Source organism: Temnothorax americanus, unplaced genomic scaffold (genome assembly GCF_048541705.1).
Source record: "Temnothorax americanus isolate GAGA-0224 unplaced genomic scaffold, ASM4854170v1 Scaffold192, whole genome shotgun sequence".
NCBI classification, from domain to species: Eukaryota; Metazoa; Arthropoda; class Insecta; order Hymenoptera; family Formicidae; genus Temnothorax; species Temnothorax americanus.
In genome coordinates, this window is record NW_027509331.1 from 52,046 (window position 1) to 73,777 (window position 21,732).

The following is a 21,732-nucleotide window of genomic DNA, read 5'->3' on the forward strand; positions in this document are numbered from 1 at the left end:
ACACACACACACACACACTACGTTTACGCGAACGTTACTTCTGTAGTAACTTACGATAATTCCTTCGCGTAAACGGGATTTTGTAGTAACTTACGATAATTTACTCCGCGTAAACGAGTGAATTATCGTAAGTTACTACAGAAGTAACACTCGCGTAAACGTAGTACACACACACACACACACACACACACACACACACACACACACACACACACTATCTGTCACGTATACTATGTTTACGCGAGCGTTTTACTTCCGTAGTAACTTATACGATAATTCCTCCACGTAAATGGAGATTCTGTAGCAACTTATGATAATTCATCCCGCGTAAACGAGTAATGCCGGGATTACGATGAATTTAACGTAACGGGACGCGACGGACGCGAAGTAACGTAACTTGAACTTAAGAAATTACGATCGCCGTAACGTGAAGCAGCGTGCATTTCAGAAATGATTTGACAGCTTGGTATGAATAGAAGGTTAAGATTAAGGTTATCTTTAAATTACGGCGATCGTAATTTCTTAAGTTCACGTTACGTTACTTCGCGTCCGTCGCGTCCCGTTACGTTAAATTCATTGTAATCCCGGCATAAATTATCGTAAGTTACTACAGAAGTAACGCTCGCGTAAACATACAGTTTGACAACTTTTACAAGGCAGCATATACGTACGTGTTTGTACGATTTTGTAGATACACCTTCCTTCTTAAAGATCTCTCGGCATCAGTTCTTTACGGTCAATACTTATATATATATATTTCACTATCTGTCACGACGCGGCAACGGTCACGACTATCACACACTTACACTTATCCTTTTCTAGGTTGTAAAAAACTGTCACGCACTGCGACAGTGCACGAGTGCACTCTCGTGTCAAAAATGGGAAAGTGACACACCAGCCGCCATTTTTGTCCGACGTGGACGTTTCTTAAAAAAAAATTTTCCACATTTGGTCTTTGCATTGCAATATCTTCGCTCGTAGGGCACGTAACGAAAAAAAAAGACTCTTATTTATAAATCAAACCCCAAGCTATCGATCGAACCTACTTAGAAGTTGATCCGTTCACTCGTTATTGAGATCTCAAAATCTCGGATACTCGCAACTCATGCGTTCGCGTAAAAGAGTCACGGTGCGTCTCGCTTCGCGCGTACTTGGCGCGAGACACTACCGTGTCTCTTGATATTTGGCGGTAGTTTGACTCAACATTTTCGCATGCGCGAGTAAAATGCCAGGACTTATTTTTGCTCTTCTCACTAGCAGACTGGCGTCTAAAATGCGTATTTTCGACGTCGATCGATTTTCCATAAGGCAAAACGAATCCTTCGAACGAACGAGTCTCATTCTAACTTCCACACCGTTAATTAAAAATTTATCCTGATTGAAAACGTCGCAATGAAGATGACCTATGAGATCTAGCGCGTGTCCCTCGTGAATGTAACGAGCGCGTCTCACGAGAGCCGGATTTGGTGTTTCTGAATCTACGAGTGCGTCCATGAGTCCGGGGGTATCCATGTCCCACAGACAAGAGGTCAGATGGGAAGTTTTTGCGGGTGAAGAATAATTTAACAACGCCTCTATGTACGCGCGGTACGCGTAAGCGTTGTTTGGGGGTGAGACGAGCTTTTGATTGAAATACACGTCGATTTGATTGAACATGGAATGCAGTAAATGATTTACAGGGCCTACTTTGAACGCGCTTCCGCCTGGTGTACTTGTTTGGCTGTCGCCACCTCCGCCTGCTAGGGGAGAAGTTTCTACGCGTATGCGAAGACTCAACATGGTGTGCGTGAGGTCCAGGTGGTCTTCTCCGTGTCCGGGTATGACGAATTCTATAGGTGCGTCGTCCCCGAGGGAGGTTATGGGCTTGTAATAGATCCATTGCGAGCTTTCGATACTAGTTTGAGTGGGCGGCAATGTGAAGAAATCGAGCTCGCTTTTTAAACACTCGTTTGAATGCGTGTGAAGAAAAGACATGCTTATCCTTCTCCTCCGCTCCTTGAATTCTTGGTTCGTGTGTGCGCGCGCGACGATTAAGAGAATATGTCGGATACGCTGCGTTTCTTGACGCTGACTTGACGACCACGTTGTCTCGCAGTGGTGGTAGATAACTTTCTGTTTACAGCACGAGTCTTCTTCTTCTTCAATGATTTTTTGTTCGTTATTCTCTTCCTCTTGATCTTTGATGACGATTTCCTTTTGTCCGTTTGAGGACGACGACGTTTACGAACTGCGACGCGACTGTCGTGGATGCCGAGGGGAAACTGAAACGCTGAATTTTTTGTGGAAAACTTTATATCCCGATCCCTTCATCATGCTGCTTATCTTCTCCTGTGCTTTTCTTTTAAGATTTCCACTCGATTCCTTGAGGCGAGTTTTGAGCGCCTCCTTCAACGGTGTATTATTGTCGACATCTTTCATCACATTGATACCCGCGCGTAAAGCTTCTTTACCGACCGCTCGCGCGCCTCTACTTAGGAAAGGCAGTACCTTTCTGAATAATCCGCCGAGAAAACTACCGATTCCATGACTTCGTTGATAGGGTGCTCCAACGAAAACTCGTGGAATTCCTCCGCCTCGTCCACTCTGGTAGTGTGAATCGTAATATTCGTAGTCCATGGTACTGAAACTAATTTTTACTCTTTTCGACGACGACACTTCACCGCGGTCTTACTGGAAACGTCTAAAGTGCAATGTCACCGTCAGCGTCCCGGATTCGAATGGTATATTTTTTCCGAGTTGATCTTTTATATCTAATTCAATCGTGCGGAAATTTGTTTTGCGTAATGGAATATAATGCAGCGGAGAGAAATGTTTCACCTGATTCGTTCCGTAAGCCTCCACGTGATTATAGCGGTATGTCTCGACCGGCACTATTCGGAGAAAAGGAGTTTGTACGTCACCTGTTACATAAGGCTCGCAAATATCGCAATAAACGAACATTTTATCTGGAATACCACGCTGCAAACTACAAGGTTCACGACTATAGAAAGCTGTTTCGCGTGCACCTTTACTTTCGTTAAAAAATCCAAGTTTAATATAATTTGCAGTAAACGGTTTTTTGGAAATAGGATAAATTGCGTTGCGCCTGGCATATAATTCACCATAGTATACAGGATTATTGAGAAGAGCATGACCTTGCGACCGGGCACTTCCCTACAGCCGCGTCGCATGATAAAACAGTCACCCCGGGTGATATTGCGCAGGTTACCAGATGCGGAGCCACGCGCGGCACAAGAAGAACGAGCGGTGGAAGGAGCGCAGCCGCCTCAAGGAGACCCGGCAGCGACATCTTTGCCGAGGGAGACCGGACTCCCATGCATGCCGCCCACGCCGTTAATGTCGGCACTACAGTTACCAATCATGACTCCCGCGCCTCCTCCGCTAACAGACGCGATCGCGGAATTTCTAAATTATAAGTTTCCGATCGGTCCGGTGGAACAGCCTTCCGACGACTTTGAGTCGCCGTCGGGAGAAAGTGAGAGCGATGATGACGAGGCCTAGAAGCCGATGTAGGGAGAGACGGCTCGTCGATTAACACATATATATATATAAATACACGTTTTGTTTCCATTTTTGGGTTAATCCTGATTTAGTTTGCACAACTCGCGTGACATAATTGTCAGTTACTTTATTCTCGTTTTATTTTCATTTATGCCATGATAAATATTATTTTAAGGTTACACTTACGGCGCTTCTGAATGATATAGTGTTAAGTTGTATTGACAGCCCATATGGCTGAATAGATTTAGTTTTGCGTATCGTTAAAATACAGGATCGGCAAGACGGTAGAGACCGCGCGTAAATTTTAGTTTAGAATTATATCCGGCCGACCGGTATAAAACCACGTTAGGTTGATAGTTTGACTTACCGCCGATCGAAAAGGTCTTATTTAAGTTAGCGATTGTCGGTAAAGATTAAGCGATAATAATCGTATAAGGATAAACGCGTTTAAGCGGAACGCCGATAAAAAGTTAGAGCGATAATCCGTATCGGGGGCACGGAGGATCATCCCTCGGACCCGGTACACGAGTTCATAAGGTGGACGCCAAGGAAACGCCAAGTTCTTGGACAAAACCATCTTCTCCAGGGACAACCAGGCTGAATCGTCATCCGAGGACCTGGGATACAGCTCCAGGGGGTGCGCGCCATGACCCGGTAAAAATCCCCGGAAAACGGAATTTCTCCAGGGAAAGAGAGGTCCGACGGTCGTACCAGGACCTGGGACATCCTCCCAGGGGGTCGGCGCCATTGTCCGACAAAATCCGGGCGAAACACATTTTTGCCAGGAACTTATCGATCCGACGGTCTTACCAGGACCTGGGACACCCTCCCAGGGGGTCGGCGCCATTGTCCGGCGAAATCCGGGCGAAACGTACTTTCGCCAGGAACTTACCTATCCGAAGGCCTTACCAGGACCTGGGACACCCGCCTAGGGGGTCAACGTCGAGCTCCGACAAAGATCCCCAGGAAACGCATCATCCACGGGAAAAGTGGCCCGGAACAGCGATACCAGCTTCCGAGAAACCTAGCCAGAGGGTCGGCGTCAACAGCCGACGACATCGACGTCACCCGGACGTCATCTACAGGGACAACACCCAGATTCACCTTCAGGGGCATCTCCGAGGAGGTGCGCATAGGTCGACGTCGTCCGCGTCGAACATTTTTCGCGAGTGAAAACCTGGTGCAGCGGTACCGAGGAAGGAAGGTTCTCGCACTGCGTTGCGCGTGGAAATTTCCACGGGAACCTTCTAGAACGGGCAAAAGTGAAAGATGCGCAAAAGGGCACGCGAGAGGGTAGTGAAAATCATCGTGTTTTCGAATGATAGCGCCAGATGTGCCGGCCGCGAACAATAGACGATCGCGAAAGTTCCGAGGAGTGGGAACGATCCGGCATAAGTGGGGAGCCCAAGCGAGAGCGACCGCTTGAGGCAGTCTCTCGGGTATAGCCGTGGCGAACACACGTATCACACTCTGTACGATCGGCATACGCGTTATACTTTACAACCGAGAACTCCCGCGTACTATCGCGTAAAATTACTCGTCTTAACCAACAGCGAGGGGCAATTAATTGCCAAATACAATCGAGTGTTAGCAACAATACGCGAGTTGAAATTCGGATACATTGTTAATTAGTGGAAGTGCAATTATCGAGTATATAACAACCACGGGCATTGGGTCACGCGGATACGGAATATTGTGCGGACATGATTAATCATTGTATTTAACCACCGAATACTCGTTCGTTAATTCAGCGCACGAACATTGTATGATAGAGTGATGGTCACGGCCAAGTGCGTGATCATAGTTTAACAATCACGAGGTTCACAGTCCTCCGATCGGAATAATTATCTGGAATGAAAGCATCGTATCGACTAAACGAATAAGCCGAGATACGCAATTTGAATAATTGTGCAACTTTATTAAAATAAAGCGACGTTCACACCGAGGCGAGAAACTCGCGTTGTGAGGCACCTTTATGATATTGTGAAACGGCCTGTAATGTTGAAATGATGATCTGGAATTAAAGATTAATTAATTCTGAAACAAATTCTCCTGATTAATTATAAAAAATTATCGATACTTACCTTCTACTTACCTTGTCCTTCGGCGATGATCCAACGTTGGCCAGCGGCAATCCGGTATGCGATGTAAAGCGAGGATCCGGGGAAGCAGAGCAGCAACAAAGCAGCGATCCATCCGAGGCGGGAACCTGAAAAAAGAGAAGCGAATTAGTGCGTAATTAAAACATAATTATCGGGAATTATCCTTATCTGGTATGCGAGGTAAAGCGAGGATCCAGAGACGGATAAAGGCAACGGCGATCCATTCCGGGCGTCGATCTGCAACAAAACATAAAATAATTGTCACATAATTATTTTATAATTACTTACCTCTATCTGGTATGCGATGTAAAGCGAGGATCCAGGGATGAGAAGCAGCAACGATGATCCAACAGGGACATCAGTCTGAAATAAAATTCAAATAATTAGGATATAATTGAATTATCCTTACTTACCTCTATCTGGTATGCGATGTAAAGCGAGGATCCAGGGATGAGAAGCAGCAACGGTGATCCATCAGGGACATCCTTCTGAAACAAATAATTCCTATTAGCGTCTTGCGAATAATCGGGGCGTTGATGCGAACTTACCTTCTCGGTAGTCTAAGGTAAAACCGAGTGGCGACCGTTTGATAGGAATATTATCCGCCGGAATCGAGCTCAACACGTACCGTCCGGTCACAACCTAAACCGAGTATTTGTAGAAGAGTATCGGAAACGCTCATATAATGTATTAGATCGCATTTGCTTGCGTTACAGGTAATGTTGATGAGGATTTTTCCTCCAGTCTTCTCTTGCTGATCCAAATAAAAGTGTGAGTCAGCTTGTTTGCATGCTTCATTAATCGCCGAGATAAGTTCTCTGGTATTTTTGTAAAGACCGTACCATATTGTGCCTTTCCTCGCCACCTGTGCTTCTTTCTCTCCCGGTTTAGTATCGAAGAAGTAGATTTCATTTTCTTGATAGCGCAAGTGTGAAAGAGTACTTGGAAATTGAATCTCGCTAAGCGCGACTTCCCATTCGCCGTGTAAGTGAACAGTTTGAGGTAATTCCGTAACGAATGACGAGGTTCTATTTTCCGGGAAATAACGCATACTGCTATTGCTCGGAAGAACCATGAGAAATTGATCGTCCCTCATCTTGAGGAAGAGAAGTTAAATTCGAAGCGGGGATCCAAGTGTCGAACTTGCTGGGATAACCGCGCCAGCTAACTAACACCTGTTTATTAGCGCCGCGTCCCCTGGTCTTTATCACGCGATCGACGATAAACTCTTCTTCCCGCAAGTTTTTCTCAACTCTAGCTAATTCCTGTTCATAAAAAATACCGTCTATGACCTCATCCGCTAAATCGCTCAGTTCGTACACGCGTGGTTTTCGCCACTCGAGAACGCGGTGAATTCGAAATATTTCTTCACTCCACCTCGCCTCGTATCCTTTCTCGAAGGTAGCTTTTGCTCTACTGACGCGAACGAGTTCTCCGACGCTGTATTTAGCTTTTCGCGCGCGTTTTATCTTTTCGCTCTTTCTCCATCGTCGAACTATATTTTCGCGCGCTACACGAGCGTTTTCTCTCGTAACGACAGCCGGTTGCATTCTGATGGAGGAATGACGGGTGTGATTGTAAGCGCTTACGATATCTTGCAAAACATCGACGTAGCGCCGCGTATTTTTATGCGTAAAATAGCGCCACATTCGCTCCTTCAACGTTCTGTTGAAGCGCTCGACGACGGCAGCTTTGACATCCGGATTACGGGCCACGCGAAAACGAATGTCGTTTTCTTCCAGAAACTTTTGCAACGGACGTCCGATAAATTCTTTACCTTTATCCGTTTGTAAGTATACCGGTACGCGCCCGTCGCTTTTCGAGAGCACGCGCTGGAAAGCCGTCGTCACGTGCTCACTCGTTTTGTCTCGTAGCGGTTCTACCCAGACATATTTACTAAGCACGTCTATAATCACCAGAACATACGAATATCCGTCGTTGTAACTTTTGAGATTTCGGAGCTCGATCAAATCGGCCTCCCACAGATCGTCGATATTCGACACGTTGTAATGCAACCGTGGAAATTTTTTGCGCGATGGACGATGCAACGTGTAAGCGTCTTGCGTTTCGAGCCAACGCGTGACTTCGTTACGGGAGAAATTCGGTTTAGCGGCGCGCGTCAGATTATCCGTTGCCGAATAGCCCGCGTAATGTCGCGGATCGTAGTAGAATTTTTCAAGTTCCGTCATTTCTGTTTACTCCAATCGAGTAAGCGTCTTTTCTTCGCCTGCTGCGAATCAACGGTACTTTTCGGTGTCTCATCCGACGGTGTGGAACTCCTGAGAGGTCGAAATGTCGCGATATTCGAAGAAGAACTAGCGGATAATAATTCCTTATTTCTCACTAGTATCGAGGGGACGTTTAAGACGCGAAGTAATCGTGCGAACTGAAGTCTCCCCGTTGCTTTCACGGTTTTTCTTTCGCGCATAGCCTCGTTTATCAGGTCGTCGATATTCGAATCTTTTATAACGCTGCCGTCTATAGTGACGACTCCATCTTCATTCCAGCTAATTCTACTTGGAACTGCTTTATCGAACAAATACTTTAACAATAAGCGAGCATTCGCGCGATAAGTTTTTGGTACGCTATCCAGTATTCTTTTAGTGCTTTTCGACATATTACGCTCGTTTGACGTGACGGTAGCAGCAGCAGCAGCAGCAGCAGCAGTGGCGGCGGCCGCGACGTCATTTTTCGCCATAATACCGCTAGAGTGTGAAGCCGATTCGAGATCGCGCGTTGTCGTCGTTTCGTAGTCGTCGTCGACGTCGTTGATGTCGTCACGACGAATATCGTTGTTCGCATTTTCGTCCCCTTCATCGTTGCGCGCGTCCCGATTTCGCTTTCGCGCTACACGAACAAAATGAAGATATCGCCAAAGTGTCTCTTTATATTTTTTCCATTTTTCCCCGACGTCGAGTGGTAAGGGTGAATTAAGAATGAGACTCATCTCCGCATCGAGTCGCGATAGAGGTGTTCCCGGTGTACGCACGGAAATATTGGCGTTCTCCGAATTTTCGCTATTTTCCATCGTTCGTTCGCTACCGACGGCGGCAAACGCGGTGGGGAGCGTTTGTTGCGATAATTGACGCTGCATTCTTTCGAGATTTTCCGTAGTGATCAAAACCATCTTTTTTGCCCTTTCCATAACACGCGTTTTAATCTCTACCGCCGATAATTCGCGACAGTAAGGCGGCTAATATAGGACCGATAATATAAGGTAAGAATCCACCTTGTTGTACCAATAGCTTTCTTTTAGCCTTCAAATTACTGCCTTTTGACGCGATGCGACGCAGCGTCGCTTTGTGTTTGTTTAATCGTTTTTTTTTTCACGTCGTTCGAGCGGAACGTTACCTTTGAGCGTGTTGAAAACGCATTCGCTGATACACCGTATTAATTTATCGTCAGCGGTCCGTAAGAAGGTCGCGCGTTGATTTTTGTTCAAATACAGCAACGCCTCGAGAAGACAGGTATTTTTCTTTCCGATCGAGCGTCTGGCGTTTTTCGTCGCTTTGTCTGATTTTGCGTTATTTTCTTTCTTTTCCATCGCGAGAAAATTACACGACTGACCAGCGTGAGCGTTAGTGCGCGTCTTTTATACGTAGCCGTTGGAAAATGATCTACGCGGTACGTAGACGAAATGTGCCGTATCGTCGGGAAAGATACACGTTCGAAATCGATATTCGTCCGGAGTCGATTGTTTCAAATCGAGCAGTAGATACCCGTGCGGTCTCGACGTGGCGTCGTAGTACGCCTCTTCTAGAAACTTTGGATCGTTGGGAAAGACTTGACGCGCTAAATGACGAATTTGCGCACGATCGCGAGGATTTTTGAAAACCACGATGTAATTTGCATTGAGCGATATATCGCGTTGCCCGCGTCCCTGATGAAAAAGATTTTGCGAGATGAGAATTACGCTGAGATTCTTATGATGACTGCCTTTGGTAAAGAGATCTACGATCGCGTCGCTCGATGACGATTCTCTCATAAGATCGTCGATTATCACCAATTTAGGGGAAAGCGGATCGGCGGAATAATCTTCCGGACGTGGCAATCCCTCGCGAAATTCAATTATATTTTTCTTCACCGCTGCTTCCTCGCGCGCGTCGTATTGTAATTGACGATAAGCCTCCTGCCACTCGGCGTAATAAAACAAAACTCTCTCGAAACGCACGTCGGACATGTGAGATAGTTGTCGAAGAAAAGTTTTCACAAAGATCGTCTTCCCGCAACCGGTGGGTCCGCACACGATCGACGTCCAGGGATGTTTCCAGCGCACGTCCATTTTGCGAAATGATTGACTCGAATTCCGTGCGTGACTTCAAAAACAATAATTTGAGGAGGAGAGGAGCGGAGGGAGAGGAGGGGATAAGCTAATCAACGGCGGCGGCGGCGGCGGCGGCGGCGGCCCGAACGCGCGCACCAGCGTACCTCCGCAAACGCTCGCGCGAGCGAACATCACCGCGGACGTTGATCAGCTGATTCGCGCGCCGCGGTGGACATAAGCTTATTCACCCGTCTTAGCTTATTACGATTCCGCAGCGAGAGCATCGCGATCGACGAGCTTGTACGCGATGCTCCGAGCGGAGAAGTGAGAGAGCAAAAATAAGCGCGGAGGGAAAAAGGGAGGGGACAAATATATATATATATATGATACAGCAATTATTTACGTTTTAAATGTGAAAATATTCTATTTTTTCAGAGATTTCCTGAGGAAAAAAAATCACAAATTTCAAAAAATTTTATATTTAATCACACACACACACATAATATATTTACATATTACTACATTATATTTTTTTTTAGTTACATATGTACAAAAATCTTTTTACGCACTTACAACTATTTTTACAAAATTAAAAAATTATTTACAATATAATACATGAACATTTTTTTTGTTACCCTAAAGTGGCAGAAAACGTGTTAGCCTAACTTAAAAATAAAGAAGAAGGAGAAAAAGTTATTCACTCCACGTAACCGTACGGAAGTGAATAACAATTATTGATAAATCTACGTTTTACCAATACCGGTGCGCACGTTTTCGTTTCTTCGCGAGTTACAATTTCATGAAACGCGGTGCGACGAATTGCACTAAAACGTAGATTTATCACCGTCCCCGCCGCCGCCGCCGCCGACGACGTTCCTCCCTCTTCCTCTTCTCTACCCTCTCTTTCTCTTTGTATTATTAAGTTTTTAATACTATTGAAATTTACAGTTATAGAATTCCTATAATTTAAAGTAATACCTTTTACTTTACACGACTCTACAGTACGTCCGTCCGGTGTACGAACAATATAAGCGTAGAATTTTGGCCCGCCCGACACGAACTTCTCGATATAGCTGCCGTTGCCGTAGCTCTCGAGTTCGTCCGTCATGTCGCCGAGGAAGTTACCGGTACGCGGTTCGTACTCGTTCGGATCGCCTGTACTTACATATATACAAGAGTCGGTATCGTAGTATAAAACGCGTCTACCTAATGCTTCTAAATATTCGTATAATTTTAAGCGCGCTTGTGCCGTCGTGTACGCAGCGATCACGACATTTGTCAACGGAGAAGCCACGACGGCCTCTTCTCGTAACCGCCACGAAGTGTATATTACCTCGTCGTTGACGGGTAATATGTCGATTATCTCGTGCTCGGGACTCGTGAGCAAAGTCATGAAACGCAAACAAGATTTCACGACCTCGGTCTGAGGCAGATTGGTTCGCTGGCCGAATTTCCCCCAGAAAGAATTTAAACAGAGTTTCGCGACCGAGCGCAGGCCAGGATTCCGCACGATGTTGTCCTTATCGAGAACAACACCCTCGGTTTCCGCGTATTCTCGCAGGTATCGTTCTTTCGCCTGGTCGTCATGACAATCGCTCGGCCACCCACTAGCTTCTTGTTTTAATTTTAAAAATGTATTTATGTATTCGGCGAACAAACCACCCTGCCGAGTACCGGGGTCATATCGCGCAACTTTATATTGCCATATTTCGCTCACATTTGTCACGCGATATCCCTTCTCGACGGCTTTGCGCAATTCGACGGATACCCAAGTACCCTCGAATTCACGATCGGCGGGGTTATCGTGAGTGCACGCGGCCTGCGAGAACGTTTCACAACAGCTACGACATAACGCGAACAATAATTTTCCGCGTACGCGATATGGGAGTACCGGGTGAAAAAGATCGCGCGGTGGAAGTACTCGGCATCGGATGAGTCCTTCGATCGAATCAAAATTATAATTCGGTGCAGTTCCGATTATCGCTCGGCATTCTTCTCCGATAAAAATATCGGGGTGACCGATCGGAAAAGCACCGGTTTTCAATACGTAGGGATACAGAGAGCATACGTCCACGTAACGTATTTTCTCCGTACCCCGAATTTCGCGTCGGGTGACGATGTTTCCCGTGCGTCCTCCGTAAAATGCGTCGCGAGGATCGAGAGGTGCGTGTTTCAATAATGGGTGATTTTCTATATAATCTTTCATCGCCTGATTTTCTCGCAACTCACGGTCGAAATCGCACTCCCACATCTCCGTCACGAGGTACCCCCTCCTTCGGAGACGACATGTCATCGCGAGTGTTCGTTCGTAGCGCGCGTCGATCGTGTCCTCGCGATTCGCGGTCGAAGGCTTTCTATCGCGATTCACTTGAAAACATGTGGGACATCCGTGCCAAAAGCAACCGTGAAATTGCAGTACGTAACGTCGCGTCTCGTTGTCGTCGTCGTCGTCGTCGTCGTCATTAGTCGGCGTCTCGTAATATCCGTCAACGCGCGTGCCGTCGATTTTATGCTCGCGCCCTCGCCCTGCGTGAATTATGGGATGTCCGAGCTCGTGCTCCATCCACACCAACCACTGTAGAGCTTTACGCGAGTGATTATCGGCGAATCTGTATCCTCCCGCCGGAATGATTCCTATTTCCTCCTTGCGCAGAAAGTTTTTGCGAAAAACTCTCATACACGTGGAAGCGATAGTCGTGCATTCTTCGAACGGACACACGTTCCCGCATTCCAAAAAAATTTTTCTGAAAGCCATGCACGCGCGTCGAAGAATATCCACGTCGTTACGGCAATATTTAATAATTTCACTTTGAAAATTAAAAATAAAGTTGTTACGCGTCATCTCCGCGTGCCACGAAAGAAAGTGTTCGCGTTCTTTCGGTTTCATTTGCTCGGGAGAAAAATATCGTGCGTCGGGTATCGGACCGATATAATCTTGATTTTCGCGGGTGTTAAACAAATGTGGAAAAATACCTTTATCCAATGTATCCTGCAGCCCGAAAGCTTTAGGTAATTCGGATAATTTCATAGGCATATAATTTAAACTATCGATAAATTTTGTATGTCCGACCGTCATCACGACAATTTTTGTTCCGTTTAAAATTACTTGTGGCTCTTCAGTCTTTTCCGTATTTTCGACTAAATACTTTAGAATAAATTGCGCATCGAACGCTTTCGCATTATGCGCGATGCAAATAATTTTTTTTTTACATTTTGTCGTTCGCGTTACAAAATCGACGAACTCTTTTACAGGATCGCGCCGAAATACAAACTCGCGCACTCCGCACCAACGGCATCGCTCCGACATGTCGTCTATCGCGGCGCACGCTTCGCAAATCTGTTGCGCGACGCAGAGAGTCGGTACGTGAACTTTGACGTTGTCCGTACCTTCGAGCGTCTCGTCTTGACGCGTTTCGAAATCATAGAACACGAATGCGACGCGTTCTTTTTTGCTATCACGCTTGTTCGTTGCATTCTTCCCGTCATTTTCGTTCAGAAGCGATGCCTCTTCCCTCCGTGCCAGCGTAGTACTCGTACCCTCGCCCGGGTCGTCGTTTACGTCGGCATTACGTCGAAGAGGCCGCATAAAACATAAATGATTAGCGGACTGCAACGAACAACACGTCTTGCAATACGAAACGCCGCATTCGTGTCGCGAACCTCTCTTGACGAATCGCCCGCAATTATCGCAAATCTTCACGGAACTGCAGACGCTCGCGAGCGATTTACCGTCGTAAGATTTTTGCGCGAGATGACGTTCGAAACACGAGTTTCCGAAAAACGCACGATTACACGCCGCGCACTTGACAATTTCTACTTCGGGATTCTCGCACGAGGGTGTAGCGTAACAGCGCGGACATTTTTTCGAACAGCGATGTCCTCTGTCTTTACGATACGCAGTGTTGCACGACACGCAAAATTCTTTTTGAGTACCGGCGGCGGCATTCAAATTTAAAATCGGATTGTAATGGCGCGAACGCTCGTAAAACATGATATTTAAACGGCACGTAGGCTCGCGTTCTAACGAGGCGAGTAATTCGGCACCGTCGTACAAAGGATTCTCGCCTCTACCAAAATTGTTGGAATTATATACAATTATTGCTATATTTTCATTCGCGAGAAAATGTTGAAAACTTGTAATCTCCGGAATTCCGCACCCGTCTTCGGGTATCGTAACACCGGCGTTCCTCACCAGCTCCAACGCTAATTCACGCTGAAGCGCGGAAGTCCGGCATCTTACGGTATTCCACCTGTCGTGCAACACTCCCGTACGTAGATTTCCGCGCTCGCGATAAATTTGTGCCAACACGAGGGAACGAGGTAGGCACAAATTATCTCGATTACCGAGATCTAAAATTGACCGCTTAGCGATGGCTGTTATCCTGTTTGTCGCACCCCCACGACCTACCGGCATCGCAACGTTGAAAACGCGCACGTCGAAATTTTGCGCGATATCAATTCCCCCGTTACTTTGAGCGATCGAACTCACGAGATCCCATATATTCTCGGGTGTTAAATCTCGTGCTGGGCGAAACGATAGCCCCGCCGGACCGTGCGTTAGTTCCGCCGACTCGAACGATAAGCCGACGTAATCTCCCGGACCAGTCGAACGTAACGCGTACGCGTGAATCTCGCGGAACGCGTTTTCTAACCAACGCACGGTATCCTCGTCTTCGGGTATCGGACGTATTCTAAAACTAGCCTCCCTACCGAGTATTCGGAAATTTCTAAATTGTCGCGCGTTTTCTGCCACTAAATCTATATAATTAAATTGTCCGACCTGGTAATGTTGTTGCTGCTGCTGCTGCTGCTGCTGCTGCTGCTGCTGCTGCTGCTGCTGCTGCTGCTGCTGCTGCTGCTGATGGTGATCATGCTGACGTGCGTGCTCCTGATGTTCCTCCTCCTGCTCCCTCTCCACGGGGGTATTTTCCTCCTCCTCCACCTCATCGTTTCTCTGCGATAGAGAACCGTCAGCGTCGGCAGTAACAGTATTCCCCCCTTCCTCTTCCTCCTCCTCCTCGCTAGCACTCTGCGTTTGCGTATCATCATCATCATCAACATTGTCATCAGTGTTCGGAACAACAGCAGCGGTAAGACGATCCGCACCACCTCCACCCGACTGTACTAAAAAATAAAAAAAAACTTAGTATCGTATAATATCGATTTATATTACATTTAAAGATTTAAAATTGTTTTCACGACCGCGATAGAGCATACTAAGGTAACTCACCTTTAGTTGCTTTTATCACTGACGTAGGTCGACGTTCTTTTATTTTTTTAATGTTTGTCTCTTAATTTTCCGGAGACAAGGATCGAACCGGCGAGTAAGAAACATCTAATCAAAAATAATTACTTGTGTGATTAAAACGAAAAAATTACGGAATTAAAATTATAATAAACAAATATTATTACCTTCATAATTCCTGGGTGCGTATCTCTCGTCGTCGTCGTCGTCGTCGTCATCGTCATCGGTTTCACTAATAATATCTTGGTTAATATTATTGATATTATCATCACTCTCCTCCTCCTCTTCCTCCTCCTCCTCCTCCTCCTCCGCCTCGTTCATCACTTCCTGCGACTCTTCTGCGTTTCGAACTTCTTGTTGTTCGTGTTCTGCTTCTTCCTCTTCCTCTTCTTCTTCCTCTTCCTCTTCCTCCTCCTCGTCGTCGTCGTCGTCGTCGTCTTCCATCAATATTCGGTCGATCACCCCATCGACCGTCGAAACATCATCATCAGTTTCCGATCCTTGTTCTTCTTCTTCTTCTACTTCCCTTTCTGGTAAAATGTAACATTTCGTTATTTCTTTTATTCGCTGCTAAATTTTTATCTTAACTTATTTTTTAAAAACTTACCACGCGGCGTAATAAATATGACCGAATCGGGTGAGCCCACAATTCTCACCTCCGCTTCTTGAACTGCTTCTTCTTCTTCTTCCACCTCCTCTTCTTCTTCATCGTCATCTAAAACAGTATAAATTATATTTGTTTTATTATACAAATATTGCAAGTGTTAGCTTTTACGCGTTATTATTATAGTCTCTTACCGGAAGATAAATCGATGACGGGGATGTTGTCTGCGGGTGGTGGTGCCTCGATTCTAGCTCTTCCTATAAAATTTAATATTTATAATATGTTTTTTAATGTTTAATTAATTTTATTATTTCTAACTTACGTGCTGGTACTGCCTCCAGGAAGCAATGTTTTCTTCCGCTCGACGTCTTTGTCCTCGTCGGACCGGTTGGACAGCGGCACTACGGTTCTCTACTATTAAATTAATTTAAATTTTAATGATAAATTTTGTTATATTAAAATTTTAAGGTGCAATTTTTATTACTAACACTTACCTATTCCGCCGTTACGACGCATAAATCTCGCAATATGCCCTCTTCCTGCGTCTTCTTCTTCGTGATCAAAACCCTCACGCAAAGATAAAATGTTGGAAATGATGTTCAACAATCTTTGATTTTTCTTACAGTAACCCAGTTCATCCATAACGGATAACAGGGTACTGGAGCACCCATCCGCGAAACGTAAGAAAAGACGGTAATTCGCCTCTTCGTCGTTTGTCACTGCTTCTATAAACTTACGTTGCTCATTTAAGCGATTGCTTAAATTGCAACTCACTTTAAAAAAATCGATCAAAATTGCGCGGAGAAACATTTTTGCGACACTTCACTTGACTGACTAACTATAAGAGCGTTGCAAGACGACTCCAGTACGACCGGACAAGTAAAGACTAACACTCAGATATAGTATTACAGACTATTTATAGTTGAAAATATTTTCAAAAACTTCTAGAATAATGGCGTGACAAAAATTTTCTAGCTATCCCATTGGTTACCAAATTCGAGGCTTTCCCGCCCATTTTCTTCCCACTCTCCATTACCGGCAGAAGGGTGAAAGGTTTTCGGAGAAAAGTTATTTTTTTTTGCCATAAACCCTTTTCCGTCTTGTTCACAAAACCATATTCTTTTATTTAAGGCCTTACAAAGAATTCCTTATTAAAACTTTCTAGTAATGCTTTATTCCAACATGTAACGACGGCTTTATTATCGCAACTGAGAAATTTATTGATTTATTGCTTCCAGTGTAAAAAGCCAAAAATTTCTAGAATAATGGCGTGACAAAAATTGTCTAAGGTCCTGGTTAACAACTTCGAATCTTTCCCGCTCACTTTCTCTCCACCCTCCCTTTCCGGCGGAAGAAAAAGTTTTCGGAGAAAGGTTATCCTATGCCATAAACCCTTTTCCGTCTATTGTTCACAAAATTATATTATTTTATCTAAGGACATACAAAGAATTCTTTATTAAATGATTTAAAAGATAAAAAGAGCTCGAATAGATTTTTGTTGTTCCTTTATTTTTTAGAAATATTTTTATTTAAAATTTAAAAATTTTGTAACCATTACGCTTTTCGTATAAAATTTTTAACCGTTCACTTTATTAACAAATTCTCTTAACTTCCTAAAAACTACCTATATTTCAGAATTAATAGTTAAAACTAAAAAATCTAGAAAAGTCTAGAAAAATCTAAAGTTTTCTAATTTTTTATCTGCGCGCGCACACTAATTTTTCTAGAACGTTGCAAACAAAGTTAACGTTTTGATTAACGTTACGAAGCCAGAATCATTCGAGTCCCAACGTTCGAAGCGACAAGTTCGCCAGTGAAAAAGTATATCTCTCTCATCTGACTTTTCGATTAGTGTGTGTGTGTGTGTGTGTGTGTCAGCCGATATTACGAAGAAATAAGAACAATGGCTAGTCACACAGAAGACGCTAATAATTCTGAGAAGCGGATGTTCACTCGCGATATTCCTGATAAAGGGATTCCCGATAAAGGACGTAACTTCGAGGGAAGAAACGAGCAATTACATATGCTGCTATCGACAACATATGGACTCAACAGCTCCCATACGAAGAGAATTCACGTGGGTTTGCAAGCAACATCCGAGGGAGTTTTCGTGCCGATGGTCAAATTAACCGGCAACTGTGCGGACGGCGTTTATTTCGACGAGAAATCGTGGCAGCAGTTTCAAGAGAACATGGGACTCGTGAGCGAATATTTAAATGGAGAAAGCAAATTGAAGCCGAATTCTATCTCCATTAACAATATCTCCGTCAATTTTACTTCGGCCTACGGAGCAAGATCCATATTGCTGGCGTACAAAGAAAACGAGGAAGATACTTCTGCCAGGACGAATCAACGAACAGGCGAGGAAAATTGTCCACCGACGAAGAAACGAAAAACATACGCTGTGGCAATTGTGATGCAGAAGCCTACATTTCTCGGGCTGAAAAATATTGCGAAATGTATCGATGCACATTTATTACATTTAAAATCAGTGGCCGATAATGTTAACAATTGCGCGCGTTATCTTATTAAGGAAATAGAGTTGATTCTTCCTAAAGGTTATATAGATGAGGATATTGTAAAATTAACTCTCAGAGGAAATTACTTCGACATCGAACTTAATGTACAAACACAAATATCCGATTTAACTTTCCTCGATACGTATTTTAATATAGTAATGGCAGAACTTTGTTTGCTGCGCTTTACCGAAATCTGTCGTATCATTTTGTCGAATCGCGGATTGTAAATTTTATAACATTATTGTTTAACAATTTATCTACAGCCTTACTTTATAAGCGACAAAATTGTATTTTTTCCTATGAAGAAGAATTTGTAGTAATAAACATTTTTTTGTAACTTCTACATTTTTCTATTTTTCTTCAATCCTCACGTTCTCCGCAACAAATTCCTTTTTCTATTATTTTTTCAGGATTGGTCAAAGTTTCTAAATCGTAAATTTTTCGAATGCGTTCAATAATAAAAACTTTTATTTAAAACGAAATAGTTGCATCACGTCGTAAAGCGAACCTGTCCGTTCCTGTTTTACAACCTTGTTTCCGCAGGAAATAAGTAATACATGAGCAAATCTTAGAAACCAAGCGTATTTGTTTATTTCGAAAACTCTTTGTCTAGACCCAAGTCCTAAAAAGAACACCGTCATAAATTATAAAAATCCTTCGATACAAAAAAGGGTTGGATTGCGTCACGTCACAAAGCGAACCTGTCCGTTCCTGTTTTCCCCTCCCCTCGAGGCAAAACGCTCTTAAAAATTCTACTTTCCGTTTTCGGTATCTTTAGCATCATATCCTTTTTCGAGCTTAGCGTCGTCTACCACGTGCTCCCACCAAAATGGCGCTGGCCGGCTCTTCCGCTATTTTACCGCGTGACTTCAGCGTCGTCCGCCACGTGCAGACCCAAAAAGACGCTGGACACTTTAGGCGGGAGAGCCAATCAGACGCTGGGTAGGTATGGGGTATCCAATCAAAACGCACCATTTAGTTACTATTTTGAATCCGACATTTTTGTTTCGTAGTCGTCCACCACGTGCAGTCCCAAAAAAAGTCACTAGGCACTAGACACCTTAGGCGGGAGAACCAATCAGACGCTGGGTAGGTATGGGGTATCCAATCAAAACGCTCTATTTAAATCCGCCATTTTTGACTCGTAGTTTTCCACCACGTGCAGTCCCCCCCAAAAAGTCACTAGTCACTAACCACCTCAGGGAGGGGAGGACCAATCAGACGCTGGGTAGGTATGGGGTATCTAATCAGAACGCTGGGTAGGTATGGGGTATCCAATCAAATCGCTCCATTTTACCCCCACCCCTCACACGGCAGCCAATCAGAGAGCTCCGAGGTCACGTGGACAGACCGTCTGGGCCACGCCCCTGGCGCCGGAGGGGTCGGTGGAGGGGGTTTGTTTTGACGCCCCATACCTACCCACTTACTACTGTTAGTGGAACAAGGACATGCAGATGTTACAACTGTTGTTTGATATCGTGGGGTCGCAATAGGGATCAGGACGGTGGCAGTGAGTCAGCGTGACAAGATTTGGTAACAAATAACAATATATTCTGTCTAGTTTATGTACATTGTGTTTGCGTGGTCTTAGGCGGCGCCTTGTAGGCGCCTAATCAAAAATGTAAGTGCTAATGCACGTTTAAAAGTTGATTTGGCGGATGGCCTTCTTTGCAAGGGGCTCAGAAGGGGCCGAGTTGTTGTTGCGGTCGATTTTAGAGCCCGGGGTGGGCGGTGGCTTGTCCGTCGGTCGATCCGGTGGGTGCTCTGGCGATGCCGGAGCCAGAAAAGCTCTCCTGAGCACCGTCTGGCACGCTGTGGTCCGTGTCTCCTTAACGCGGATCAAGTGGAGAGCCGGTGGCCGAGAAATGCGGCAATCCCGTTTCGGGAGCGTCAGTCCGGCTGGCCTGGTGCGGCGCACCTCCAGGAGCTCCAAGGGAATGAGTTTCCACGGACGTATCGCCTGTCCCTTGTCCAGCTCCCGTTTCGTTACCTGCCGCTTCTGCGGCACTGGCTGGTTGGCCAGACAAGATAGCACGTGGGCCGGTGGCTCTTGGTGCCGCTCCTGCGACACCGGTTTAGCGGGCTCCGCCTCTTTCGTGTGCCGCTCCTGAGGTACCGGCGGGTTGGAGAGGCGCTTCTGTCGTCGCTGGCTCCGCGTCCTGGATCGGCACCTCTTCCTTCTGGCCGTGGTCGGAGTGGGGCCACTCCGCGCCTCCACTTTCACTGTGCCGGGCCCGGAAGGGGCGTCGGGCTTGGAGGGGGCCACGGTCTCCACGATGGCTCCACAGGAGTGCAATGAGCGGAGGAGAAGTCTCTCGACGCTCAATGAGTACTGCGCGGAGGAGACAGAGTCTCACTCAACGCGGCAAAATTTATAATTCGAGTCTCTCAACGCTTCCTCAAGACGAGATCGCCGAGTATAGCGGTAGGATTCGATGCTGGTCCTTGCGCGGCTTCGTCTTAAATTGCTACTCGAACGTACTTTAAACGCGAGTAATTGTACGTGAGCCGGCGAGCCGCGCAATCTGATAAGCGCGTGTTGGCAGGGCGCGCATTTGTCAGGCGCGCGCGGCCCATGTTCGACTTCTCGAACAACAATTATTAGACAAAATTGTTTGCAGTTTTATATCACTGCTGCCGAGAAAATTAGAAAGAGATTACCTGTTAATAACGTATTTTTGTGTAAATTAGAAGTTTTCCAACCACACATAGCTTTATTTGATTCTATTAACAGAGAAACATCCTTTAACGATGTTATTTTTATTGCAAAAACGTTAAGTGGTTTCGATGAAAACGATTTAAAAGAAGAATGGCTTACGCTGCACTCCGATTTTACTTTAGAAAAGAAAGATAATCTTGCAAAACTGAATTTTGATAATATGTGGAAAAAGATTTTGAAACGTTCATCCATTAATAATCTTAAATACCCAAATTTAACATCACTTTTAAATACAATAAGATCAGTATTTCAAAGACGATGTCATGTCTTGAAATTCCCACAATATTTAATATAATTTTGTAAAAATAATCAATTTTTGTACGCGTGAGTTTGTGTGTGTGTGTGTGTGTGTGTGTGCGTGCGCGCGTGTGTGTGTGTGTGTGTGTGTGTGTGTGTGTGTGTGTGCGTGCGTGCGTGCGTGCGTGCGTGTGTGTGTGTGTGTGTGTGTGTGTGTGTGTGTGTGTGTGTGTGTGTGTGTGTGTGTGTGTGTGTGTGTGTGTGTGTGTGTGTGTGTTTTTGTTTTTTTTTATAGGGGTTGTGAAAGAAAAATGCATTTACGCATTCCAGGCTTAGGTGTTTTGCCCGGATATGTCGGACTCGAACATTGACTGGTGACTTGTCAATGCTAATACCGACTAAAAACTTCCCCTTAAACTCTGGCCTCTGATCCTCACGGAAACCGCCGTTAGGCATTACTTCGTGAGGGGAGAATCTAGCTACTGCTCTTCCCTCTGGTGGCTAAAATGACTTCATCGTTTCTTCTAGTTGCTTTCTTTAG

At 45.2% G+C, this 21,732-nt stretch overlaps 5 protein-coding genes across 7 annotated transcripts; 1 reads left to right on the forward strand and 4 right to left on the reverse strand.

Moving 5' to 3' along the window:
• Positions 1 to 1,253: 1,253 nt before the first annotated feature.
• Positions 1,254 to 1,974, reverse strand: LOC143896700 (uncharacterized). Its single transcript, XM_077404698.1, has 2 exons — positions 1,348 to 1,974; positions 1,254 to 1,268 (listed from the first exon to the last, which is right to left on the reverse strand). The coding sequence occupies exons 1-2, from the start codon at positions 1,972 to 1,974 to the stop codon at positions 1,254 to 1,256; spliced, it is 642 nt and encodes a 213-aa protein (XP_077260824.1).
• A 4,684-nt stretch (positions 1,975 to 6,658) lies between these two features.
• Positions 6,659 to 7,792, reverse strand: LOC143896701 (uncharacterized). Its single transcript, XM_077404700.1, has one exon. It carries the CDS (start codon positions 7,790 to 7,792, stop codon positions 6,659 to 6,661), a length of 1,134 nt encoding a protein of 377 aa, XP_077260826.1.
• A 1,171-nt stretch (positions 7,793 to 8,963) lies between these two features.
• On the reverse strand, positions 8,964 to 9,930 carry LOC143896698 (uncharacterized). The gene has a single exon (XM_077404696.1). The coding sequence runs from the start codon at positions 9,883 to 9,885 to the stop codon at positions 9,196 to 9,198; it is 690 nt and encodes a 229-aa protein (XP_077260822.1). The 5' UTR covers positions 9,886 to 9,930; the 3' UTR covers positions 8,964 to 9,195.
• A 404-nt stretch (positions 9,931 to 10,334) lies between these two features.
• On the reverse strand, positions 10,335 to 15,412 carry LOC143896696 (uncharacterized). Of its 3 annotated transcripts, none has more exons than XM_077404695.1 (3): positions 15,280 to 15,412; positions 15,098 to 15,202; positions 10,336 to 14,986 (listed from the first exon to the last, which is right to left on the reverse strand). In XM_077404695.1, exon 3 carries the CDS (start codon positions 14,279 to 14,281, stop codon positions 10,565 to 10,567), a length of 3,717 nt encoding a protein of 1,238 aa, XP_077260821.1. In that variant the 5' UTR covers positions 14,282 to 14,986; positions 15,098 to 15,202; positions 15,280 to 15,412; the 3' UTR covers positions 10,336 to 10,564. The 3 variants fall into 3 exon arrangements, with proteins under 3 accessions (XP_077260819.1, XP_077260821.1, XP_077260820.1); XM_077404694.1 differs by having other exon boundaries at positions 10,336 to 14,991; XM_077404693.1 differs by lacking the exons at positions 15,098 to 15,202; positions 15,280 to 15,412 and having other exon boundaries at positions 10,335 to 14,988.
• Positions 15,413 to 17,334: 1,922 nt separating this feature from the next.
• LOC143896695 (uncharacterized) lies at positions 17,335 to 19,419 on the forward strand. Its single transcript, XM_077404692.1, has one exon. It carries the CDS (start codon positions 17,620 to 17,622, stop codon positions 18,460 to 18,462), a length of 843 nt encoding a protein of 280 aa, XP_077260818.1. The 5' UTR covers positions 17,335 to 17,619; the 3' UTR covers positions 18,463 to 19,419.
• Positions 19,420 to 21,732: the final 2,313 nt, after the last annotated feature.

Excerpts from the sequence above, each read along its gene's own strand:
- LOC143896700 (XM_077404698.1), bottom strand. The coding sequence starts at position 1,974 with ATGTCTTTTCTTCACACGCATTCAAACGAGTGTTTAAAAAGCGAGCTC.
- LOC143896701 (XM_077404700.1), bottom strand. The coding sequence starts at position 7,792 with ATGACGGAACTTGAAAAATTCTACTACGATCCGCGACATTACGCGGGC.
- LOC143896698 (XM_077404696.1), bottom strand. The coding sequence starts at position 9,885 with ATGGACGTGCGCTGGAAACATCCCTGGACGTCGATCGTGTGCGGACCC.
- LOC143896696 (XM_077404693.1), bottom strand. The coding sequence starts at position 14,281 with ATGCCGGTAGGTCGTGGGGGTGCGACAAACAGGATAACAGCCATCGCT.
- LOC143896695 (XM_077404692.1), top strand. The coding sequence starts at position 17,620 with ATGGCTAGTCACACAGAAGACGCTAATAATTCTGAGAAGCGGATGTTC.